Genomic DNA, 24,392 nt, shown 5'->3' on the forward strand with positions numbered 1-24,392 from the left:
GATGGCGTGATAATTGTTGTTATATGAAAACTCTACCAAGGGAAGATTCGTGTTTCAACTCCTGCCAAAATCCAGTACACATGCCCAAAGGATAGTCCGCTCACTCTGACCATCAGTCTGCGGGTGTAAAGTCGTGCTGAAATGCAGGTGAGTACCCAACTCCTCATGAATTCTCTTCCAGAACCTGGAATTAAACCGAACATCTCTATCAGAAACCACCGAAACCGGCACCCCATGTCGTGTCATAACCTCCTGAATGTATATGTCGGCCAGCTTCTCAGCCGAGATACTCTCCTAGATTGGAATAAAGTGTGCGCTCTTGGTCAATCGATCCACGATGACCCATATGAATCCACTCCACACGCCGTCCGTGATAACTTCGTAATGAAATCCATCATAATCTCTTCCCATTTCCAAACGGGAATACCTAACGGCTCCATTTTGTTGTGAGGTCACTGGTGCTCCGCCTTGACTTTCCTGCAAGTCAAACACCTCTCCACGTACCAGGCTACATCCTGCTTCGTGTATACCCCTAATAATCAAGCCGAAGATCTCTATACATTTATGTCGCTTCGGGATGAATAGAGAACCTCGAATTGTGCGCCTCCTCCATCCAAACCTGACGCGCACCACCCTAATATGGAACCCACACCCTCCGATGAAGATTCAATAAACCACGTCTATCATAATTGAATGAAGACACCTGACCCACTATACGCTCGCTCTTTCGATGCTCCTCCTTCATAGCCTCAACCTGCATTTCCCGAATCTGCTCCAGAAGCGGAGTAATCACGGTCATCCTCAAACATACGACCCTGATCGGGGTGATAGTCGCCTTGCAGCTCAGAGCATCGACCACCACAATGGCCTTCCCCGGGTGGTAAAGGATCTCACAATCATAATCCTTCACCACATCCACCCACCTACATTGCCTCATGTTAAGATTCGACTAATCCATCAAGTATCTAAAACTCTTGTGATCCGTGTAAATGGTACAAAGAACCCCATAGAGGTAATGTTGCCAAATCTTGAGGGCGAAAACCACTGCCCCCAACTCAAAATCATGCGTAGGGTAGTTCCCCCATGAGACTTCAGCCACCTCGAATTGTATGCAATCACATGACCCGCTGCATCAAGATTGCACCCAAACTCGTGATCAACACATCATAATATACCACAAAGTCATCAACAACCTATGGCAGTGTCAGGATCGGTGGCTCACACAACCTCTGTCTCAGAGTCTCAAAAGTTGCCAGTTGCTCAGGCCCCCAACGAAAGGTGACAGTCTTCTTCGTCAACCGGGTCAAAGGAACCGCTATCTTGGAGAAATAATGAATGAATCTCCGATAGTAACATGCCAACCCAAGGGAACTCTGAATCTCTGATGGAGACCTCGGAACCTCCCACCTCATCATTGCCTCAACCTTGACCGGGTTAACCAGGATACCGTTCTGGTTGACAAGGTGCCCCAGAAACTGCACCTCGCACAACCAAAACTCATACTTGGAGAACTTCACATACAACTTCTCCCTCCTCAAAGTCTCCAAAAACTCTCTCAGATGTTCCTCATGTTGTTCCTGAGTCTTGGAATAGACCAGGATGTCATCAATAAACACAATCATAGACCGATCCAACATAGGCTTGCATACGCGGTTCATGAGATCCATGAAAGCTGTTGGAGCATAGGTGAGCCCGAAAGAATCACCACGAACTCGTAATGACCGTAACGAGTTCAGAAGGTCGTCTTCTGTGTATCCTCCTCGCTGACCCTCATCTGATGATAACCTGAACGCAGATCAATCTTGGAAAACTAAGATGTGTCTTGAAGCTGGTCAAATAAATTGTCGATCCTTGGGAGTGGATAACGGTTCTTCACTGTTAGCTTATTCGACTCCTAGTAATCGATACACATCCGATGCGACCCATCATTTTTATTCACAAACAAGATCGACGATCCCCATGGTGAACTACTCGGCCGAATAAATCCCTTATCTAACAGCTCCTGCAGCTGTATAGACAAATCTTGCATCTCTGGAGGTGCTAACCGATAAGGTGCTTTGGCTATCGGAGCCGCATCTGGAACCAAGTCAATCCGAAACTCCACCTGCCTCTCCGGAGGCACTCCAGGCAAATCCTGCAGGAAAACATCTGGGTATTCCTGAACAATTGGTACATTTCCCACAGTCACCTTACCCTCCTCCGAGTATCCATCACTTAAGCCACAAATTCGGGACAACCCTGCTGAAGATAACGTCTGGCCCTTGCTGCCGAGTAGAGAGTCGGACCACACTGAGAACCCTCTCCATGAATCACGAACTCTCCCCCACTTGGGGTCTGGATACGCACCAAATGATGCTCGTAATCAATCATTTCCTCATTGGGGATCAACCAATCCATCCCTACAATAACCGTGCTCTCGAGCAGGGGAATGGGAACCAAATATATCGGGTACTACTCGCTGAACAAATCCAAAGTGCATCCCCGATGAACCCTCGATACTCGCACGGGACAATCATCGACAATCTCAACCTTTAATGGATAATCCAGCTCCCCTGGAGCATCGAAAAACCTCTTGCTAAGCGCAAGAGATACAAAGGATCAGGTAGCCCCCAAATCAAACAAAACTAGAGCGGAGATACCGTTCACAAGGAACGACCCTAAAATCAACCTACAAATATACGTAGGAAAAACAAAATAAATAAAGAGATAAGGAGAAGATACATACCCGTCACCATATATGGTGTTGCATGAGCCTCCTCGGCTGTCAGCTGGAATTCCCTCCTCCTTACAATAGGTGCCTCCGCCTTGCCTTGGCGGTCATCTGTGATCCTCAATGTCGCCGAAACGGGTGTTGCATCTGGTCCCACCGCTACTAGACTAGGGCAATCGACCTTTTTATGGCCCCTATGATTGCAATGAAAGCAAATCAAACTCGATCCCTGGTTGGTGGCAGTGTAATCCCTGCTAAAGTGGCCAGTCTTGCCGCACTTGTAGCAGCCCAAACCACCCACCATGCAAGCTCCATTGTGCGTATTGCCACACTTGCTACAACAACCCCAACCCTGCTGGCCCTTCGATATCGAATCAAAAACATTGGGCCTCTTGCCCGAACTCTCTGAACCCTGAACCTGATCTGACTTCCTCTTATTCTCTATCTCCAGATCAATCTCCCTCTCTCTGGCTCTCGCTACTATGTCATCCAGTGTCTTGCAACTGGATATGCTCACGAACTGTCTGATATCGCTCCTCAACATGTCATGATATCTTGCCTTCTTCATCTCCTCGTCCTCCACATCCTGCGGTACCAACAAATCCCTCTCACGAAAACATGGCGGTGATCTCCGCTACCGTCTGAGTAGTCTGGCGAAGGTCCTGAAAGTCCCTCGCCAGCTGCTGGACCTCAATCACAGGTGCGAACTCAGCTCGGAACCTCGTTACAAAATCCTCCTAAGTCATCGAATCAAACCGCCTCGCCTCCCAGGGCGTGGTCAAACTCCTTCCACCAATCACGAGCTCTGTCTTTCAGAAGACATGATGCAAATATGACATTCGACTCCTCAGAGCAGAAGCTAGTACGGAAGGCATTCGTGATATCCGCTAACCAACGCTAGCTCGCAATAGGGTCCTTCTTCCCGAAGAACTCTGGACCCCCATATGCCTGAAACTCTCGGAAAGTCAAAGAGCGAGCTCCATCCAAATTTTAAACTACATGATGATAATCGATGATAGATGAGAAATTGTTTCATATAGTAAAGCATATTTTTTGACTTTTTATTATGAAAACTTGAATTTAAAATTGGTTAAGGACGTGAAAAAAAGAGAAACAATTGTTAAAACCACCTTTAAATCTATATTACCATAACACCTCCCATGTAAACTTTGTATCTTTAATTTATTGCTAATAAATTTAATTTCTAAAGTACATGTGTTTGATTTTTATAAGATAAAATCTGTTTTCGCGTTTTCGTAAAATATTTATGTGTTCGCATGAACCTACTTTTATATATATATATATATATATATATATATATATATATATATATATATATATATATATATAAGTCTTTAAGAAAATAGATTTAATAAAATATGAGAGTAGTATTTTTCTTAAGGAATTGTTAACTATATTTTGGTTTAAAAGCATATGTGTATCGTTTTCTTTCCCACATCGGTGAACAACATAAAGTAGATGATGGATGAACACTTATCTTATACTATATTATAAAGCATATTAGTCGTATTTTGAATTTTATGAGATATAAGTTACAAAGTTTTTTTGTACAAATAAATTATGCATAAATAATTCATCAATATTGTCAAAAGTTTGTAGACTTGAATTAATGAAAGTAATTAAGAATTTTAATTTGGAGCAAAATGAAAATTTTTAAATATTAAGTTCATGTATATAAATTTATTTACATTTCTTAAACTAGACACCAATATTAACTAATTTACATCTATAGTACAAAAAACAATATAAATATAAGGTATAAACATAAATATATTTACTAAAAATTGGTAATTTTTTATTACATAATAACTAATAATAAAATGTAATAATTATTTTCCCGTAAGAAACTATTCGCTAAAAAAACTATTTATCAACGCCGCTTTGCACGTGCAGACATCTAGTATAAAATGATAGAGGAAATGCGTCGATCATATATGTGTATGCTTGAACAATGACAAAGCTATAGTAGTTGCGATCTCAGACTCATCGGCAAGCAAATTGCTAATTTGTTAGTTCAAAGTTTCAAATGTTTTTATTTTACAAAAAACGGTTAATGGGATTCATTGTTCTGATTTTTTCTGTAAATCGTGTGGGTTTTTTCGGAACCCTTTGGGTTTGGCTGGTTGAAAAATCCAATGATTTTTCCACCTAGCCAAACCAATGGCTTGACCGGTTTCTGTTTTAACTTATTGAAATGACTGTTCCATATGGTTTTCATAGAATTATAGAAAAAAATGCAACATAATTTATGCGGTTAATAACTGAATCGTAACCGCATGAAACTGAACCGCATAAAAAACCAAAAAAACTGCACATCTAAAAAACCGCACCATTCGGTTTTATGGTTGGAAAAAACCATATCTGCGGTTGGCGGTTCGATTTTGGCCAAAAACCGCACCAAACTGCACCATGCTCATCCCTAAATATGCCGACCTATTTTTTCACCACCCACATTCCATTATATAAATAACTTCACCAAGGAGCAGCGTAAATTGGCTTAGGCGGTAAGCTGAAATCAAGAAAAAAAATATAACATGCAAGGTTTATCTTTCTTATTATGTTAGTTTATAATCTAATGTTTTGTAATTTAATTTTAAAATAATGAAAATTTTAGTTTTTATCTAAATTAAAATGGTTAAATAGAGTTAAAAAAAATGTGACATGATAAACCATGCAAAATTGCAAATAAGTAGGAGAGATATGGTAAAAATGAGGTGTCTAAATGCTTGAATGGGAAGAAGATTGGCGTATATGATGCTTAAACTAGATAACCTAATGGCTTATCGCTATTCAAACCGTGTTGGAATGAGTTTGTGTTATCGGACTAAGTAAAATCCAAGTCAAATACATCGGTTCAAACATTTTTTACCGGTTTTATGACCATGGTTCAACCCGGTTTTGGTCAAACCATCTGGTTCTATTCGGTCTAAAAATTGACGTAAACCGGATGATACTTGAACCGTTTTTCCCTGGAGCCTGATTCAATCGGTTTGACCGGCCGCTTCGAACCGGTTTTTAAAACATTTGGCACCACTCCCTTTAGTCGTATCAATTTGTAAAAAAGAAGAACCTAGTGACTTATAATGACAATGAACAGATAACCTGGGGAAATTAAGAAAAGCGCCTCCAAAGCGGTAGAGCGATTCTTCAAGCTTCGCCTTTTTCCTGCCCTGCGTTCTTCCTTTGTAAGCTCGGCATACCCGCAGTGAGCCAAAGATACAATCAACGAGAGTTGTTTTGATTTAAAGAAATGTTCAAGAAATCAGTGGAGGCAAAAGCGCAGCAGCGATTATCGGGAGCAGATCGTAAGAAGTTGAAGCGAACCATCAAAGAACGCTTCCCGGCTGCTTCCGATTCCGACCTCGACACTTTAATCCCCCCTAAGGTTTATCTCCTTTCGTTTCGTATTTTTGTTGAATCGATTCCTATGATATAGTCATCAACACGGGGTTCCTTTTGCTTCTTCTTCTAATTGATTGGTTACGAGTTCGTCTTTGTAACATGCTATTTTGGTGAATGGTGTAGGTTCAATTTTTTAATCTGGATTCAGTTACTCTGATAATATTATTGTTGGTTCTAATGTATGTAGTAAATCAATTCATCTTTTACTTAGTGAGTAGTGGGTTGCCCTAATTATAGCCAACCATGAAACAACATGTTATTAATTCAAGGTAATTTGATCTTTTAGAAACGACATTTGCTTCAATCTGGAAAATATAAAACATTTGAGATGAGAATGTTAGCACAAACACATTGTTGATGTTGGTTTTGATCATCCTGCATTTAAGAATATGGAGGCGTTTGAATGTGTGTTTAAACTGATGATTTTGCCACTTGATTATGATTATAATTGGAATGGAAATGGACACATAACTTAATGGATGCCTATAAATATGTTATGGTTTTATTGTAGGTAGAGGTAACAGTCTCAAAGCACCCAAACCGTGTCCTTATTTACAGTTTGGAAGGTGGATTGCCAATTTTCTTTGATGTTGATAGCAGAGGCACAACCATATTTCCAACAGGTAGTCAACTACAACAGATTCTTTGAAAAATAATTGACTATAAACTTCAATTAGGTCACTAGACTACCATTTTCTAACATTATTGATCCGGAAATGCAGTGTATGCATTATGGAAAGTTCCTCATCTTCTACCCTCTTTCATTCTGAAAGGGGGAGAGGTTTCCAGATATGTGATTGGAGGGGCAGATTTGATGTTTCCGGGCATCAGTATAGATTCAGAGGGTCTCCCTGAGTTTTTAGCCGGGCAGCCATGGGCAGTTAAAGTTCCTGGGAATCCAGCTCCAATTGCAGTCAGCATCCACACTCTTTCCTTCCGGAACTTTCTAGAAATATTCAAATATGTAATTTTTTTTTTCTTTTTTTATAGGTTGGGTCTACCTGCATGAGCAGCTCTGAGGCTTTAAAAGCTGGTCTCCGTGGAAAGGCTTTAAAGATTAGTCATCACTACCGAGATGCCCTTTGGTAAATACAAGAAAAGCAATGGACTTTCATCCATTTTTTTTTGTTATAAATATAATCCAAATCGACTCATTGAACTCACTGATAAATTGAAATTCCATAAATGTCCTTAGGGAATCAGCTGAAGGTCGATATGTGCCCAATGCTGGGTTTCTGGAAGATGTAGTGTTTGAGGATCCCTCTCTTTCAACTACTGATGCAATAAGTGATCATGTAAATAATGCAGACAACCAAGAATTAGAGGTGGCCAATGCCATCATTGATGACCTGGATGATTCATCTTCAAACACAAAAATCTCCCAACAAGTAATCACTGATCTTGATAATCTAAAGGTAACAGAAAATGTTGAAAGTGATAAGGGCACTGCAGCAGAAGACCAAAATACCCTTTCGGTTGAGGACGTAGATGCACTTTTGGACAAATGCCTTTTGCAAGCCTTTTACACTACCATGAAGGATAAAGATCTTCCTATTGCCGGAAGTACATTATGGTAAATATCTGATATACATTTATGTAAGATATCATAGTTTCATGTCTGAATGGTTTAAGACACTTTTTATTTCTTTTGTAGGGCGAATCATGTCTTACCATGTAGGCCATCGGGAACTGTGTTGGATATAAAGAAATCTTCACACAAAAAGTTATCAAAATGGTTACAATCCAAGTCTACTGAAGGATTGGTAAGCCTAATGACTTTCAAAATTTTGTTTTCCTCATCTCATGTTGACTTTTGTTGACTTGCAGATATCATCAAAAGAAGATAAACATAAAAAAGAAGTCATGGTTTTGTCCATTAACCGAAAGCATCCGGTTTACACTTCTTTTAAGCCCGAAAAACAACAAGTGGAGAAAACCGAACAAACCGTTGATCATCCCAGTAATGAAACCGATCTCAACACAACAATGGAGGTCATAGAGATTTACAAACCAAGTGTTCATGTAAATCCCATTTTCACCTCTGTGGGGGCCGACACCCGCCAGCTGTACACCGCATCTGAAGCAAGCGAAGTGGTGTTTGCCTACGTGGAAAAGGAAAACCTGGTCAAACCGACAAATAAGTCGATTGTTGTTTTGGATGCAATCTTATGTGATGCGTTGTTTAAGGGAGCTATTAAGAAAGGATCGACATACCCTTCGGAAATACACAAGAAGGATTTGGCACCGACATTTATAAACAGAATGCAAGCGCATCACCAAGTCACGAGAGGAAAGGAATCGGTTGTGAGAAAAGGTGGTTTGAAGGCGATGCAGATAATGACGGAAAGAAGGCAAGGAAACAAGAAGGTGACAAAGCTCTCCGGAATGGAATCGTTTTTGATTGATGCCGAGCCGTTGGCATCGGAATTGCAGAAGAAGTTTGCTTGTAGTACTTCCGTCACCGAAATGCCAGGTACTTTGTAGTTGTAATAGTACAGACCAGGTTGTACTGCGTTTGACATGACAAACATTTATGGGACAAAGATTGCAACTTTTTGTCCTCCACCCAAATGGTGGGACATAGACTTTCTCTTGATGTTTTGTCTTGTCTTGTCTTGTCTGTGCAAAATACGTAAATGCCCTCCTCATTCTAACTTTTTGTTGTTGTAACCAGGGAAGAAGGGGTATGAGGTTCTTGTTCAAGGCGGGGTGATTGATGTACTTGCTAGATATCTCGTTGAGCAATATGGGATCCCAAAGAAATATATTGAGGTTCTGGATAAAACAGCAAGGAAATGAAGATCTTGCTCATAATGTAGATGTTATTTTGCATATTATCTATGTTTTTGACAATGTCTAGGATTTTATGAAATTTTACATGAATTTTCATAATCGCATGATATACAAGTTACCGACTCATTATTTGCCACATATATATACATGAAAGTGTGAGATCGAATAAAGACAAATAGGTGGAAGTGTGGAGTGGACCCCCAACGTTGTTACCGAAAATTTTATACAATGAATTTGGTTTTCATAATATATAATTTGTGAAGCTTAGTTGTCAGGACTTGTTTCAATTTTGGGTGGTCAATTAAAGTCGAATAATGAAAATCCGGTATGTATAAACTAAGCGTAAAAAGTCTCGGTTGCACCTTATGTTACAAATGTATATATTTTCATATTTCCCGTATGCAAAACGTTATTATATAGGGATGGAATATGCGAGTGTGACAAATGGACCCAAAATCTGAAATACTTGTATTATAAAAAATAAAACTACATTACCTTAAAGAAAATAGAAGGCATATAAAATGCAAATTTGCTCACGTCAAATTTATTTGGGTTTGAGCAAATGTGTAAATAATGTGTTTGATTTTTGGTGCAGGTATTTGTTTATACATTTATTTTACGATTGGGCGAATAAATGAAAAATATATTTAGTTTTATACATATTTATGAGAATATTATGAAGACACGAGTTACATAATTGAGAAAATTAAGACATGATAAATAAGAAATCAAGTCGTTTCAAAACGCAATTCCAAACAAAGCGTAAATCGTACGAGATTGATATTCACCACCTTCTCGTCTGTTTCCTAGCGGCAATACTTTAGTCGATCATGTCATCAGATCCTAGGGATAGCTGCACTGTTTATATTGGTAACTTTCACATCTACCTTAACACAGTTGCTACATTTCGACCATTAGTCGAGTAATTTGATTGCATTTTGTATCGGATTCTAAATACCAGTCCCAACAATCGGGATTATTACCGCTAATTGTTTGTATTGCAATTAATTTTGGTTGATTGATTTTTGGACTGGAAATTCAGTTTCTTAAAAATCTTCGGAGAATCAGAGTTTTGCGTTTTCAAGTTTACAGGTAGATCACATTTGCTTGGCTAAACGTTATTCTGTATGCTTTCAAACTTGTCTTCTTCCTGAATTCTTGTTCGATGACATGATCTGGTTCCCTTTTTTCTATAACTCTTTATACTTTTGGTTGAAAGATGATTGTTGGTCAGTTAAAGCTCCCTAATTATGTCAGTATTTAGTTATAACCGATGTTCATTTTTTTTATCATTATTATTATTTTTTATACAGGTAATTTGGATGAGCGAGTAAGCGATAGGGTTTTATACGATATACTTATTCAAGCTGGTCGTGTAGTTGATTTGCACATTCCTCGAGATAAAGAAACTGATAAACCAAAAGGCTTTGCGTTTGCAGAATATGAAACAGAGGAGATTGCTGATTATGCTGTCAGGCTTTTCACTGGGCTTGTCACCCTTTACAATAAAACCTTGAGATTTGGAGTAACACATATTACTTTCCTCTTTAAACTCAATGAGTGAATTTCATACATTTTTTTATATTTCATATTCATATGATGATTGATAAATGAAGTTGAACAGATATCTGGACAAGACAAGGCCACCCTGAACTTGCAAGCACCATCCATGTCCATGCTCACATATACTTCTACTTTTAAATCAAGCCTCCATGAAGATGTTGGTATGAGCCCTCTGTCACGATATGCACAAGGTAAAGTATCTTTATCACTTGGTTTCTTTCTACTTTTATGTTTTTGCTAAAACCTTTTTTTTTTTTTTTTTTTTTTTGTATGTAGATGAAGATTCAGGGTTGAATAAAGACAAGGAGGTGGAAATCTAGAGCACGAAGGTGTTAATAGTATCTTTTTGACAGTTTAAAAAGTTGCTTATATGATCTTGTATTTAGAAATGTGTTCATGCATGGTTTTTTTTCCCATGTAAATAAAGTTTTGATTTCTATTGGAGAACTAAAATGATCTTGATAAGTCCATTTGATTTTTCAAAAAAAAAAAAAAAAAAAAATTAGTTGAATCATCTAAACATATCCAATCTACCCATCCATAGAATCTATCTATCTATCTATCTATCTAATCCATCCATTGATCCTACCTATCAATTTATGATCATCCACGTGACAATTCTTTGTTGAGTAACATGGAGTGTGGTAAGTTCGATCTATTTTTTAAATAAGTCAATTCTTTTTAAATTTAAATTTCAATATTTAAACAAGTAGAATTAAAACATTTTAATACAAAATACGTTTTTAACGAGTGGAAAGTCATCCAAAAAATATTTACATGCGTGTAACATCCTAAATTATTTTATATTACAACATATAACAGTAATAAGAAGTTGATTGCATTCATATCTAATATAATAGTAATAAGGAGTTTTTTGCACTCATACGTATGCCAATGACTAGTGAGTTTACTCAAGCTCCATACAATGGACTTTGTGTAAAGACTAAAGACCCTTTTGTTGAGTTTTGACATGTTTCTATTACAAACAAATATCCACTTCTACTTTGTACTCCTCTCCACAACCACATTTAACCATGTGTGAAATTCCCTGATCAAACAAAACATCATTTTAATCAATCTTTTCTTTCATTTTGCACAAAAAACTGATTCTTTTGAGTTGACTCAAACACATTGTTTTTTGGTAAAAATAAATAAATCAATTCCATGTGTTGTGTGGATAAATGATATTTAAGAATATTTGAGAAAAAGACAACGCACTTGGAGAAATGGAAGAAAGAAGTAGATGAGGGCAAATTAGTAAAATTAATGACTTAATGGTGAAAGTCTCATTTCCTTGACTTTCTTTGTTAGGAATCTAATAATTCAACATCATATTTAGGTTATGTTACCTTAATAGTGTCGATTTGGTTTTGCATAGATTCATGATACTGAGTTTCTCCAGACTTGTCAGAAATAAGAGCTTGAAGCTCCTCTTCCAGGGTCTCACTAGGCATATCCCTTAGTTTTGGCTGCAACCCACCAAAATAGCAATGTACTATACTTACAAGTATTTAACCATAATAGCAATATATGACTTGATACTTGTAAAATGTACTTTATATTTTACCCCTAATAGCAACATACTTACATTTCTTTACCAATAATAAGCTATAATAACTACATTGCTATAATGAGTAAGAGATAAAGTGCATTGCTATTTCTTGTGATTTTCCCTACAAACTAAGACGATAACATAGAACGCAATTCAACAAGAAAATAATCGGCACAGATTTAATGTGGAATTGGGGCCAAGTAGTAAGCAAAGACAAACAAAGGTGACAGAAAAGAACTAAAATATATGTTACGAAAACTAACCTTAAAATTTTCAACTCTACCCTTCAGTTTCTCCAATGATTCCTTCACCTGTAAAACAAAAAGATTTGTGAACAAACCATCACTTTGAGATTAACTATTAACTCACATCAAAAGGATATAAGTACATTGCTATTCCTCACAATTTGTGCAATACACAATTTATTTTTAATTCTGTTAACATGAAAAGTTTAGATTTTTGTGTAAACCTTGTGATGTTCTGAGGCAAGTTCAGATCTCATTTGTGTCAGCTTGTCAAATTTAGTTTTGGCAGCATCAACCTTTGTCATTGTATTGTTGTACGCATCATCCTAAACATACAAAAGTACTTGGATTAAATATTAACTTGCATTAAACTAAGCTGTCATCCAAGGATACATACCAGATTTTCACTTGTGACTAGGGTTGTAGCATCATAGTTTCCTGTGACATAAGTTTCAAAGTTTTCATTATATGTCTTCTTTCAACGATGTTCAACTAGGAAATGAACTTATACCTGAAGATTTAGTATCCATGTGGTCAATTTGTGTGTTGACCTGTACCATGCCAATTCAATCAATAGGGGCATTTCCATCACTAGATAGTAAATAAAGTTTGTTGCTATAGTGAAAAGTCTTAATATAAAGTACATTGCCTCTACAGGTAGAAAGACAAAGAGTAAAGTATGTTGCTATTTGACCATGGAACACGTATAGATCAGAAATTACCAAACCATGGTCTCCAATCTCTGAGCTAGACTTGTATGAATCCAACCAGTCCTATGCAATTCAAGAAAGTTTATTTATTACTTGACTGTTGTTGTATACCACCAGCAAAAATACATAATGCAAAGAAAAAAAATACAGACCTGTTGTTCTTTTAATTTGGTGTTGATCTCCTCTTCAGTCATGCCATAGAATGTACTGTTACATTAAGCAAAGCAAATCAGTACTACATAATGCCCATCATTTATATCCATTTTCAGTATTATGTCTTTATAATTACCGCTTCTCAACAAGTTTGGCTGACAAGTTGCATCTTTCCTGTTGGATAAGCTCCAATGTCTGTTTTTTTGGTAGAATCAAAACATAAGAAATACAGTAACTAAGACCTTATTAATCACTAACTTGACATGCTGTAGGATTATTGTAAAAATTACACTCCAATTGAAATCATCCTTATGTAAAAACCTCAAGACTTTTCACTTATCTTCTGAATGTCTGAGGCCTTACTTTAGTAGACTTTTGGAAGTCCATTATCTTGTCAAAGTATCATTAAAGTTTCCCCCATCTCAAACTTTAGTAGAAATACCCACTTTCTGTTTTATTATTTCAATAGAAATGAATCAAATAAACCCTACCTGTGAAAGTGTGGACGAATCATTTTCCAACAAAGCAATTTTATTTCGTCTTTCTAAAATCTGAGAACATATGTGTCCCTTTCCCTTCATCATTAGGTCAGAATCCTCCTTTAGTAGCTTTGTTTCAGATTTAGCTGCAAGTTTCACAGAAATGAGTGTTACACATGTATGACATCCACATTTTGTTTTCAGAAATGTGAATTTTGAGTTAGAATACAAGTTTTGAGATAATTTGGTAGGGAGGAAAAAATAGATGTGGTAGTTAATAACCACATTAGATTTATTAGACCTGTCTAATAATGAGTTTATGATGGATGATAACTAAATCATGGTAAGAGATTTATCCTTTGCTATCAAAATTTGAAAAATACGACCAAATAGAAACCATATATTCGTTTAATTAAGCAATGTTGCAAAAGGACATCGTATTAGGCTTTTTCCTATCTCAGTATTTCAATAACTCGCACCATGAGCAATTACAGAACAATACTACGATCCTCGACTAGATGCTAGAGTTAAACTAACATTGATCTGATCCAAATTTATATAATTAGGCATCAAAAAACTACAATTATATCTACAGCAAAGGGTGAACGTATGCTTCTGAATATATTTGCAAAAGAAAGTAGAAACTCAGATACCTAAATCAACCTCGTTCTTCAGAGTCTGAATAGTAGTGATCTGTGTTTGCTCTTCGACAGAAACCTTCGCTGCTTGATCCTCAACGTCTTCAATCACATCATCATACAATATAAAAACACATCATCAATTCATCACTTACAAAATACTAACTACGAAACAATTTCGCAATTCAATAATGTATAGAGGGATTCACCGTTCATATGAGAGCGTAAAGTTTTCATGTACTGTAAGTACTCCTCCATCCTCGAAATCTTCAACAACCTCACGTAACAAAAATATATCAATCTGTAATGTGATTCACAATCAATTAATCTACCTCAGTAGTTCCAGTTCTATCCGTAGAAAAAGGGAGGGAGAAGGAAAAGAAAAATATTTAAAGAAGCCTATACAACTTATTTTATTTTACTTTATTTTAAATTACAATGATATTATTACATAAGGGTAAAATGTGAACAATTTCAATAGTTCAGTGGCAAATAGATAACGAAAAAAAGTTTAGTGACTAAATGTGAACAAAATCGAAAGTTCGTTTCCCTCTAAAAAAGTTCAATGACTAAATGTGAATAAATTTCCTCTTGTATTATGTTTTAGCAAATTATTTATTTTTGTTAAATTCTAGCAACATTTGTTAATGAAGAAATCTATGAAATAAAAAAAACAAAACCCCGAAAATATATATTAAAAAAAACGAAAAACCGAAATCGAAATAAAAAACCAATGGTTTGGAGATCAAGGGCTATATAAGAGGTATGTTTTCTTACTTATGTTTTAGTTTTCTAGGGTTGATGTAATTAACATGAAGTCATAGATCCATAGGATGCATGTACACTTAGGTATATCGTTGTTTCGATTTTTCCGCTACCTAGTTTTAGAGTGTATTTGATGCATAAAAAACCCAACAGTATAAGTCACATAAGCTTTTTGCCTTGTCAGCAAGTAAGGGGTGTTTGGGATTACTTTTTAAGCCTAAAAATTCTTTTTGTAAAAGTTTTTTTGAGGAAACAAAAGCCAAAAGTTGTTTTTAAAAAGTGTTTGGGTATTTTTTTTTACTTTTGAGTGTGATTTAGCTTTAAAAGTCCAAAAGTTACAAAAAGTCACACTTTCTTGACTTTTGAAAACTCACTCTTTTCTTCTTTACAAAAAGTTATTTTGAAAAAAACTCTTGCATCTTCCAAACATCTTTATAACTTTTTAGAAAAGTTAAAAGGCAAAAGTCATTTAAAAAGTATTCCCAAACATCCTGTAAGAAACATAAAAACATAAAACAAACCGGTCGATTGGTTAAATTTGCAACAAAAATTTAAACTTAGTAATTTAATTAAGAAAAAATAAAACATAGTGTGAAAATCAAAATTTTATGTAAACTCAATGTCTTTTATGCAATTTGCCCTATTATATTTTTTATATATATATTATACTCTCTTAGGACTATCCCCTTCATAACCAAAATCAACCCAAATATTCATTAAAACCATTCTTTTTTCTACCTATACAACCCAATTAAAATCATTTTTATTTAATAAATAAAATTTATAAATTTTTTATTTTAATAATTTTTTTTTCAAAACAACTAAATATTTATTTAAGATACAAAAATGTTAAAAAACAGACATAAAAAAATATATAACATTTATCAAACATACTTAATAAAAATGATAAAGGAAGTTACAAATATAATATTAAATAATTAATATAACATTAAAATATATAACATTTATCAAAGGGAAAATGACATAAATGCCCTACAAACTTTCTAAGGTTTACTCGTTGAGTCCCTAAAGTTTTTGTCGGGCTTTCTGGGTCCCTAAACTAGGATATGACCTGCTCTTTTAGTCTCTGTCAACCTGTAATAGCCGGTTGAGTGACCTTTTAGACCAAAACAACACATATTGTGCCGATATAAAGCCAAAAAAACAAGTATGAGGATCAATTCGTACAAAAAAAAACTCTCTTTCTTTTCTTCTAAAGCCTATTCGTCAAGAGATGCATATGGTTCTCCCATGGACTTTTTCAACAACGATTTGCAGAAATAGTAACTATAAGAAAGTAAGATCAGAAAAGATCTGGGAATGAGACATGTTGTGTTGCATATCACCGCAACTGTTGTCTGAAATGCCATACAAATATTCAAAATCAAGTATTTGATGTTACGGTAAATCTTTTTGCAATGGCAGCCTGGGATATATGAAGGGACATGGTTGCGTTTCCACAGCTGAAGCATTTGGATCAGGTGCTTCTCGACTCTGAAAACGTTTAGATGGTTCTTGCTCCATTTCGTGGAGAGGTTGAAATGAGTTATGGCAGTCAAACATCTAAAAATCGGTGTTATACTACCTACTATTGCCCCAATTAATTGCACAATAATAATCATGTCGATTGACCACTTATAATTTGATTTTCCATAATCAAATCTCGATTTATCAACAAACATAGCTATCAATTCAGTAAATAAAATGCAAGCACATATAGCGCATAGAACCCCAAAAGCAGTGTCAAAGCTACTGGAAATGGGCTTTAGAAGAAAAGAAATGAGTTTTTTTTTTTTTAATTTTTGGTACGAATTGATCCCGAAACTTATTTTTTTGGTTTTATAAGGGTACAATGTGAGTTTTTTTGGTCTAAAAGGTCACTGGACCGACTATTACAGGTTGATAAGGACTAAAAGAGCAGATCATATCCTAGTTTAGGGACCCATAAAGCCCGCCAAAAACTTTAAGGGCTCAACGGGTAAACCCTAAAAAGTTTGTAGGGCATTTATGTCATTTTCCCTTTATCAGCTGATTTATATTAGAGTAAATTACACGAATGGTCCTTATGGTTTGGGATAATTTGCACATTGGATTCCTAACTTATTTTCTTAACTCGGAAGGTCCCTACAGTTTGCTTTTGTTGCGTATTTGGTCCATGTCTTACCTAAAAATACTATTTTGCCCTTGATTTTTTAATTTATTTAAATAAGGTGGAGTAAGTAAGGTAAGGTAATGTGAGGTAGAAGTGGGGTTGGGGGTGTTTTTATTTAAACAAATTAAAAAATCAAGGACAAAATAGTATTTTTAGGTAAGACAAGGACCAAGCGTGCAACAAAAACAAACTGTAGGGACCTTCCAAGTTAAAAAAATAAGCTAGAGACCAAACGTGTAAATTACCCCAAGTGCTTTTTGATTTCCTAAAGGTGGCCATAGGCCCCTATGGTCCAGTGGTTACGACCTCTCTCTTTCACGGAGAAAACGAGGGTTCAAGTCCCTCTAGGGGTATACCAAGACCATAGGAGTAGGATTTTATAAAAAATGAAACGTATTTGTCAAGTCCGCCTGGTAGACGAAAGGAAGTTGATTATGGAACGTCTAATATATCAATTTTTTAATCAAATTCATAATAATAGTTCAAAAATATTTGAATTCGCATCGCACGTGAGATGCAACAGTAGCTTTATTACGTAAACTGATCGACTTCAAATGCATGATTTATATGATTAAGTTATGGTCGTATGGAGATAAAATTGTTTTGGTGTTATTGCGAGTCACATCACAATGTGAGATATTTAGTATAGTGGTCCAAATAAAAAATTTATTAGTTTTGTGGCTGAAATGGAATGCGACCTAAAACTTCCAATTAGAGGAAACGATTCATGTAGATTCGACACATATCAATCGACATGTAAAAACCCAAAAGAAACACCGAACAAGATCGGAAAACGATTGGAGGAGATAGAACGCATTTAGGAGAGAGATATTATTTTCTTTTGCACGATAGAAACAGAACTGTGTGCTGCATTATTTTGTAAGCGAATTCTGGCACTTTCCATAGAACCAAAATCAACATCTTTTGACCTTTAATCGAAAATTGCGGGTCTTAATCTTTTTGAGTAAGAGACAACATGAGTTTTTGTCTTTGATTCATCGATTTTAAGAAGAATTTGAACTAATTCGAGTTCGGATTTGTATACGTCGTTTTTTATTTTATAAATGTCGGATACGGCGGGAAGTGGATTAGGAGCCATGGTTCCCTGGCTTCGCAAGAAGATCGTTGATCCCTTCGTTAAAATCCTTCGCAGGTAAACAACCACTCGTGTTTCCTAACAAACTTTCATTAGTTTCTGTTTTCAATTTTACCTGTTTAAGTGCAAAATTGAAGAAATGTTAAGCACCTCATCTTTGTTTGCTGGATTGATTCGGACTATATAGCACCTGTTAGCTCAAATTCAACTCAAGAAAACCTAACTTTTTTTGAATTTAACATGTACACAAAATTATATCGCAATTATTTTATTTTCCTGTGAACTGTTCTTCCATCGGGTAAGATTCCTTTTGTTCAGAAAGCTAACTCGTAACAATGAGTGTTTAAATTTCTCCCTAATTTTACACATTTTTTTCTCTAATTACAAGTTGACTGGCACTGATTTGCTTATGACACTTGGATTTTAGGGGAGCAGAGCCTAAGCAACTGGCATTCTCAACTGCCCTTGGCATTTCATTAGGAGTGTTCCCAATTGTTGGTATGCTTTTGATTCAAATCCTTATTTATGCTTGAGAAAAAAAACTGCAATCTAGACTTATGTGCTCACATAGATCAACTCTATACAGGTCTTTATGCTTATTGAGATAAGAATGTTAACTCACTTCTACTAGCAATCTAACAAGGTCATGATCATTCATGTTAAAATATACAGGGTAACTTAGTTTTTGATCATCCATTGTGGTGCTTCAATTTTTCTTCTAATCGATGAACTAAAGACAAAAACTCATGTTTCTTAATCAAAAAAATTAAAACATGCAATTTCAATACATTTTGAAAATATGTTCTATTTGGTTTTAAGAAAAGTTCCCGAATTTGATTCAAAATATGGCATAAGATTCCTGTTCTTATGTACCTCAAAACTAAAATAATATCAAAATTTTCTATTGTGATAAGATTTAAATCCATATTTGTTTTTTACTCATTAAATAGTCATCACAAAATATCATTTTAACTTTGATTTCAGTCCATGAATTTTTTCCATTTTGGACTTATGTGGTAAGCATTTTAGTAAATGGACTTAAGTTGATACTCTTATCAAACTATGCACCAAGTAAATCATTAATTTACATTGGGATGAAAGGAAGTTTTTTCTTTGGATAAGTTTTCAAATCAAACTTTATTTCTTTTAAATAATACCAATAGTTATTTGTAATATGTTTTGTCCTTATTGGAAATGTTAGTTAGCTCCTACCTTTTCTTCCAAGTTGACCTTCTAACAACTATGTCATGTCATTTGGTACACAATCAAATCTTTAAAAATAAATCATTTCTTTTCTCTGAGATCAAGATTTATTTCAAAACCACCCCTAATAATACATCAGAAAAAAAAAACAGTATAAATCGCGTTATTACTTTTAAAAATTACAATTCATGATCACGTTTTTTTTTCTCCTCAAGTAGTGGGTATGTCGAGTCTTAACTAATTTTCATTCAAAAGGGCAATATAGTAACTTCTTATATCGCAACAGGGGTGACAGTGTTCCTGTGTGGGCTAGCTATAGCAGTGCTTGGATCTTCTGTCAATGCTCCCACAGTTATGTTGGCTAATTTTATTGCTACTCCATTAGAGCTTAGGTAAAAGACGTAAATACCCTCCTCATCTTCATCACCTAAAATTGCCCTAGAAAACTTATCCACTCCTTTCATATTGTGCATTATAAAATCTTGATCATTTGTTTTTTTACTGATGTAGTCTGATGATAGTATTTTTACGGTTTGGTGAGTTTATCATGGGTGGAGGTCATTTCCCTTTGACTTCTGATGCTTTAAAGAAGGTATTAACCGGTGAAGCTTCTATGGAGATCTTTCGAAGCCTCCTCCATGCGGTACATTGCATATTTACAATTTTACCCCTACAAAATTTCACATTAAACTCGTTTCCTTCAAATGGGTGATTCATTTTAAACTTTTTTTTACAGTTGTTGGGGTGGTTGGTTTTGGCACCCTTGATCCTAGGGGCACTTTACGTAATTCTTTTACCTGCTTTTGTGATTTTAGTGCATAAATTCAGTAACACTTCAGGCCCAAAATTAGCCTCACCATCCAGCACAGAATTGAAGCTTAGGGTGAGGGATACTTGAATAACACCAACATGTCACATAATTCTGTTTAAGTTTTTTGCTTTTGGGAAAAAGAGAAATTATTCAATATTCTTTTATGGTGTCAATTTGTAAGTATATATTTGTAAGGCTAATAAATTGTTTAACTTTGTATGTGTGGAATAATACTAATGGATTTAGATTGTTGAACCTTCCATTCTCAATAATAACGATATTTTATCCAGAAGTTTTTTTATTTTTTTCTGTTGGCATCTATTAGACAAGTTTTTAGTGAAAATTGTGGATTTTATAGATCCGAATATTATGTTTGTTTTTTATTTTAATTTTGTATAGGGTTTGTTAGTAGTAAATCATGTAGGTTTAGGATTATTTGTTTTGTTTCCCTTTGTGTTGTTAGTTACAGCTCATATTCAATCTGAGACTACATTTTTTTTTCTCTAAGTGCTAATATGGTTAGGTGCAAGTAATGAAACTAGAAACAAAGGTAAACGTAATAAACAACTTCTCCATAATAATGTTCAAGTAAATTGAAGTACCAACAATGTCTTGCGTAAATTAAATTTGCTCATTTTTGGCAAATCCAGGTGTAGATTCCATTTTTAAACAAATTCTGATTATTTTGAGTTGCAAGATAAATGAGTAACACAACAGTCTCGACTCTCGAGTCTTCAAATTGTGTGTCATCTTCAACAGAGCCAATCTCTTCTTAAGTGCCTCGCCTCTGTTAACATCATCAAAAGAAATTGGATCTTCTTTTGCAAAGAAAGCAAAAAATAAATCATTTTGCTCAGCGTCATTAATTTTATTGTATAATTCTTGGTCAATTTTTGTTAACACCCACGACTTTGGGTTATATGTTTCTACATTTAAGTGTGAAGATGCCTTGTCGTCAAATCCTTTGTATAGGCTATTTGTAGTAATTATTTTAATAAGATTTTAAAATATTTCAGAAAAATAATTTGTAATGTCTAAAAAAATAATCGCAGATAAGGTCTAAGTTTTTAACTGTTTAAAGTTTTAAAATTTACAAAATATACGAGGATGAGGGTGTAACAGTAACAAGTAACCAAGAGACAAAGGTTAAGTAACTATTATAGCATGCACTAAAAGATGTCTTCTAAAAAATCCGAATGATCGACCATCTTCAAGGCTACCAAATCAACTACTAACTTGAACATATGTCAAAATAGTAGTTTAGGCATGAAAAACCTAATAAATAACACCTAGGGTAGACAAAAAAGAAAGAACACGTTTCGATAGAAGGTCGTAAGACCCTTTTTTCTCCAAGACTTACTTTGGGGAATACATTACAAAAGATAAAAATACATTATTATAATAACATGATATTCAAACATAAAAGTTAAATAGTAATTATCAAGATATGATAGGCCCACTTTTGAGTACTTTTGAGGATCAATTGGTGCACCATATTAGCCTAATAAGATTTTGGGCTTTATCTTGTATTGAGTTTTATGATTAGGCCTTTTAGCTAGGTATCAGAGTTCAGTTGATCATTTGTACTTTTGTTTTGGGGGCGAGTTGTAGCAGGCATGACACTATTCATCGAAGTTACTGTTCATCGAAGCACTATTCATCAAAGTTACTATTCATCGAAGTAACAATTCATCAACACTATTCACATATTTTATTTTATTTTTGCAATTTTGGGTATGGTTTTCTTGCTCGTTTCTATATTCAGTTTGATTTGATTTGTTCGTTTCAACAACTTCGAGGGTTTCGTTTCGTCTGTTGGTTTTGTTGATTTTGATATCTTAATTGTTGCTGCTGCTATTTGTATTTGTTGTTGTTTTGGTTATTCTCGTTTGACTGATATTGGAAATAAGGCCCCGAGAGACGATTCTCTTCAGTCCATTAGTGTCCAACTCGATATCAAGAGCTATGCCTACTGGAGTTATGTTATGAAGAATTTCTTGTGATGCAAGACTATGTGGGGGATTGTTACAGGTGACAGGAACAAACCAACAGACGAGAAGGCTGATAATTATGCAACCTTACTGGATTCATGGGAGACTGATAACTCCAAGATCATTACTTGGATTAATAATTCTGTTATCCAGTCTATTGGTACTCAGTTGGCGAAGTATGACACAACAAATGAGGTTTGGGATCACTTGGCTAGGCTGTATACTCAGTCTAACTTTGCAAAGCAGTATCAGTTAGAGTTTGATATTCGAGCCCTCCAACAGAACAATCTCAGTGTTCAGGAATTTTATGCAGCTATGTCGGATTTGTGGGATCAGTTGGTTCTTACAGAACCTAATGTGTTGAAGGCTTTTAAGCCTTATATTGATAGAAGGGAAGAGCAACATTTGGTTCAGTTCTTAACGACATTACGTTCAGATTTTGAAGGCCTGCGTGGATCAATCTTGCATCGCACACCTCTTCCCACTGTTGATGCGGTTGTTCACGAGTTGATTGCTGAAGAAACTCGTATAAAGTCTCATGCTGACAAAGGTCCCAAGACAGCCACTCCTATTGTATTTATTGTTCCACAACGACCTCAGTCTTCAAACCAAAATCATCCCAAAGTTGCATTTGATGAGTGTGCTTTCTGTAAGAAGAAGAACCATTGGAAGGCAAATTGTCCTTTTCTGACAAGCAAGGGAAATCAGTAGTCATAGAAAACGAGATCACCTGCACAGTATCAGCCTTCACAACAGAACAAGTCTTCTGGACAGTCACGTCCCTCGTTTCCATCTTTTAGGCCACCAAAATATGTTGTTGTACACCTTCAGTTGAGAATGAAACAAATTTTACATCACCACCAACCTTGGATCCGCAGATTATTGAGCAGTTCAGATAGTTCATTGCTGTCAATCCAACTGCCATGTCCGCTTCCATGTCTCATTCAAGCCTGTCTTCATCCAACACGTCTAGTATTCCTTCATCCTTGTGGATATTGGATTCTGGTGCATCTCATCACATGTCACCACATTTTTCATCTTTTGCTTCATTATCTTCGCGTACACCTGTCTCTGTTATGTCTGCTAGTGCTACACCCATGTCAGTAGAGGGTGTTGGTTCTATTGTCACTCCTTATATATCTTTAACATATGTATATTACATTCCCACACTTGCTTTGAATCTTGCATCGGTCAGTCAGTTGTGTAAATCTGGTTGTTGGGTCTTCCTTTCTGATTCATTCTGCTGTGTACATGACATTCGGTCTCAGAGGGTGATTGGGATAGGCCGTAGACTTGGAGAGCTGTATGTTTTGGAGCAGCTACATGTTGTTGATGTTGCTGCATCTAGTGTCGATTTGTCGTCTTTTCGTTTAAACCCTTCGTCGTCTGTTTTTTTTTCTTTGGCATTCTCGTTTGGGACATGTGTCAGCGTCTCGTTTACAGTTTTTGGTTTCCACTGGTGTGTTAGGTTCTTTGAAAACTGATGATATTTCTGATTTTTGTGGTTGTAAACTAGGAAAATTTTCTGCTTTACCGTTTAATAAAAGTATCACTCGTTCTGTTGCTCCCTTTGATATCGTGCATTCTGATGTGTGGGGTCCATCTCCGATCACCTCTAAATCAGGAGCTAACTATTATGTTTCATTCATTGATGATTACACTCGTTATACGTGGGTTTATTTTATGAAGCGTAGGTATGACTTTTTCACCATATATAGTGAATTCAGAGCTCTTGTCAAGACTCAACACTTTTCCATCATAAAATGTTTTCGGTGTGATTTGGGAGGAGAATTTACCTCTAATGATTTTAAACAATTATTGGCATCTGATAGCAATGTACACTACTATAAAAAAAAAACTTTTACGACACGCAATGCGTGTCGTAAAACGCTCAGACGACGCGCAAATGTGTATCAAGGAAGGCCCTGTCATAACAAAAGACGACACGCCTTTGCGCGTTGTCTGTTTACGACACACATTTACGACGCGCAATTACGACACACATTTACGAAGCGCATTACGACACGCATTACGTGTCAAGGAAGGCCATGTCATAAAGGAAGATGACACGCATTTGCGTGTCATAACCTTACGACATGCGTTTAGGA

The 24,392-nt window shown here is 35.8% G+C and overlaps 5 protein-coding genes and 1 non-coding gene across 6 annotated transcripts; 5 read left to right on the forward strand and 1 right to left on the reverse strand.

Moving 5' to 3' along the window:
- The first annotated feature begins 5,823 nt into the window (after window positions 1–5,823).
- Window positions 5,824–9,052, forward strand: LOC145116392 (eukaryotic translation initiation factor SUI1 family protein). The gene is made up of 8 exons (XM_079052760.1): window positions 5,824–6,116; window positions 6,645–6,756; window positions 6,856–7,046; window positions 7,124–7,218; window positions 7,329–7,706; window positions 7,788–7,896; window positions 7,961–8,606; window positions 8,808–9,052. Exons 1-8 carry the CDS (start codon window positions 5,982–5,984, stop codon window positions 8,930–8,932), a joined length of 1,791 nt encoding a protein of 596 aa, XP_078908886.1. The 5' UTR covers window positions 5,824–5,981; the 3' UTR covers window positions 8,933–9,052.
- A 598-nt stretch (window positions 9,053–9,650) lies between these two features.
- Window positions 9,651–10,948, forward strand: LOC145104475 (spliceosome-associated protein 49-like). Its single transcript, XM_079041715.1, has 4 exons — window positions 9,651–9,796; window positions 10,240–10,451; window positions 10,551–10,680; window positions 10,766–10,948. The coding sequence occupies exons 1-4, from the start codon at window positions 9,757–9,759 to the stop codon at window positions 10,807–10,809; spliced, it is 426 nt and encodes a 141-aa protein (XP_078897841.1). The 5' UTR covers window positions 9,651–9,756; the 3' UTR covers window positions 10,810–10,948.
- Window positions 10,949–11,305: 357 nt separating this feature from the next.
- LOC145104483 (tropomyosin) lies at window positions 11,306–14,612 on the reverse strand. Its single transcript, XM_079041723.1, has 12 exons — window positions 14,476–14,612; window positions 14,282–14,368; window positions 13,641–13,774; window positions 13,286–13,344; window positions 13,149–13,203; window positions 13,009–13,059; window positions 12,798–12,837; window positions 12,684–12,724; window positions 12,511–12,612; window positions 12,305–12,352; window positions 11,839–11,958; window positions 11,306–11,537 (listed from the first exon to the last, which is right to left on the reverse strand). Exons 1-12 carry the CDS (start codon window positions 14,522–14,524, stop codon window positions 11,469–11,471), a joined length of 855 nt encoding a protein of 284 aa, XP_078897849.1. The 5' UTR covers window positions 14,525–14,612; the 3' UTR covers window positions 11,306–11,468.
- Window positions 14,613–17,464: 2,852 nt separating this feature from the next.
- Window positions 17,465–17,536, forward strand: TRNAE-UUC (transfer RNA glutamic acid (anticodon UUC)). The gene has a single exon. It is a non-coding gene; the product is annotated as a tRNA-Glu (tRNA).
- Window positions 17,537–17,966: 430 nt separating this feature from the next.
- LOC145116474 (E3 ubiquitin-protein ligase) lies at window positions 17,967–20,585 on the forward strand. The gene is made up of 5 exons (XM_079052844.1): window positions 17,967–18,336; window positions 18,707–18,777; window positions 19,769–19,874; window positions 19,993–20,125; window positions 20,219–20,585. The coding sequence occupies exons 1-5, from the start codon at window positions 18,248–18,250 to the stop codon at window positions 20,378–20,380; spliced, it is 561 nt and encodes a 186-aa protein (XP_078908970.1). The 5' UTR covers window positions 17,967–18,247; the 3' UTR covers window positions 20,381–20,585.
- Window positions 20,586–22,305: 1,720 nt separating this feature from the next.
- LOC145113437 (uncharacterized) lies at window positions 22,306–22,995 on the forward strand. The gene has a single exon (XM_079049530.1). It carries the CDS (start codon window positions 22,306–22,308, stop codon window positions 22,993–22,995), a length of 690 nt encoding a protein of 229 aa, XP_078905656.1.
- The last annotated feature ends 1,397 nt before the right edge of the window (window positions 22,996–24,392 follow it).

The sequence above is a fragment of the Lactuca virosa genome, chromosome 1, assembly GCF_052849685.1.
Source record: "Lactuca virosa cultivar CGN04683 chromosome 1, Lactuca_virosa_CGN04683_v6, whole genome shotgun sequence".
In the NCBI taxonomy this organism is placed as follows: domain Eukaryota; kingdom Viridiplantae; phylum Streptophyta; class Magnoliopsida; order Asterales; family Asteraceae; genus Lactuca; species Lactuca virosa.

Excerpts from the sequence above, each read along its gene's own strand:
- LOC145116392 (XM_079052760.1), top strand. The coding sequence starts at position 5,982 with ATGTTCAAGAAATCAGTGGAGGCAAAAGCGCAGCAGCGATTATCGGGA. Across the intron at positions 7,219-7,328 it reads CACTACCGAGATGCCCTTTG|GGAATCAGCTGAAGGTCGAT; the intron begins GTAAATACAAGA and ends AAATGTCCTTAG. Across the intron at positions 7,897-7,960 it reads CCAAGTCTACTGAAGGATTG|ATATCATCAAAAGAAGATAA; the intron begins GTAAGCCTAATG and ends GTTGACTTGCAG.
- LOC145104475 (XM_079041715.1), top strand. The coding sequence starts at position 9,757 with ATGTCATCAGATCCTAGGGATAGCTGCACTGTTTATATTG. Across the intron at positions 9,797-10,239 it reads TAGCTGCACTGTTTATATTG|GTAATTTGGATGAGCGAGTA; the intron begins GTAACTTTCACA and ends TTTTTTATACAG. Across the intron at positions 10,452-10,550 it reads ATAAAACCTTGAGATTTGGA|ATATCTGGACAAGACAAGGC; the intron begins GTAACACATATT and ends GAAGTTGAACAG.
- LOC145104483 (XM_079041723.1), bottom strand. The coding sequence starts at position 14,524 with ATGGAGGAGTACTTACAGTACATGAAAACTTTACGCTCTCATATGAAC. Across the intron at positions 14,369-14,475 it reads TTTACGCTCTCATATGAACG|ACGTTGAGGATCAAGCAGCG; the intron begins GTGAATCCCTCT and ends ATGTGATTGAAG. Across the intron at positions 12,353-12,510 it reads TTGCCTCAGAACATCACAAG|GTGAAGGAATCATTGGAGAA; the intron begins GTTTACACAAAA and ends TTTGTTTTACAG.
- LOC145116474 (XM_079052844.1), top strand. The coding sequence starts at position 18,248 with ATGTCGGATACGGCGGGAAGTGGATTAGGAGCCATGGTTCCCTGGCTT. Across the intron at positions 18,337-18,706 it reads TTCGTTAAAATCCTTCGCAG|GGGAGCAGAGCCTAAGCAAC; the intron begins GTAAACAACCAC and ends CTTGGATTTTAG. Across the intron at positions 19,875-19,992 it reads GCTACTCCATTAGAGCTTAG|TCTGATGATAGTATTTTTAC; the intron begins GTAAAAGACGTA and ends TTACTGATGTAG.
- LOC145113437 (XM_079049530.1), top strand. The coding sequence starts at position 22,306 with ATGTGGGGGATTGTTACAGGTGACAGGAACAAACCAACAGACGAGAAG.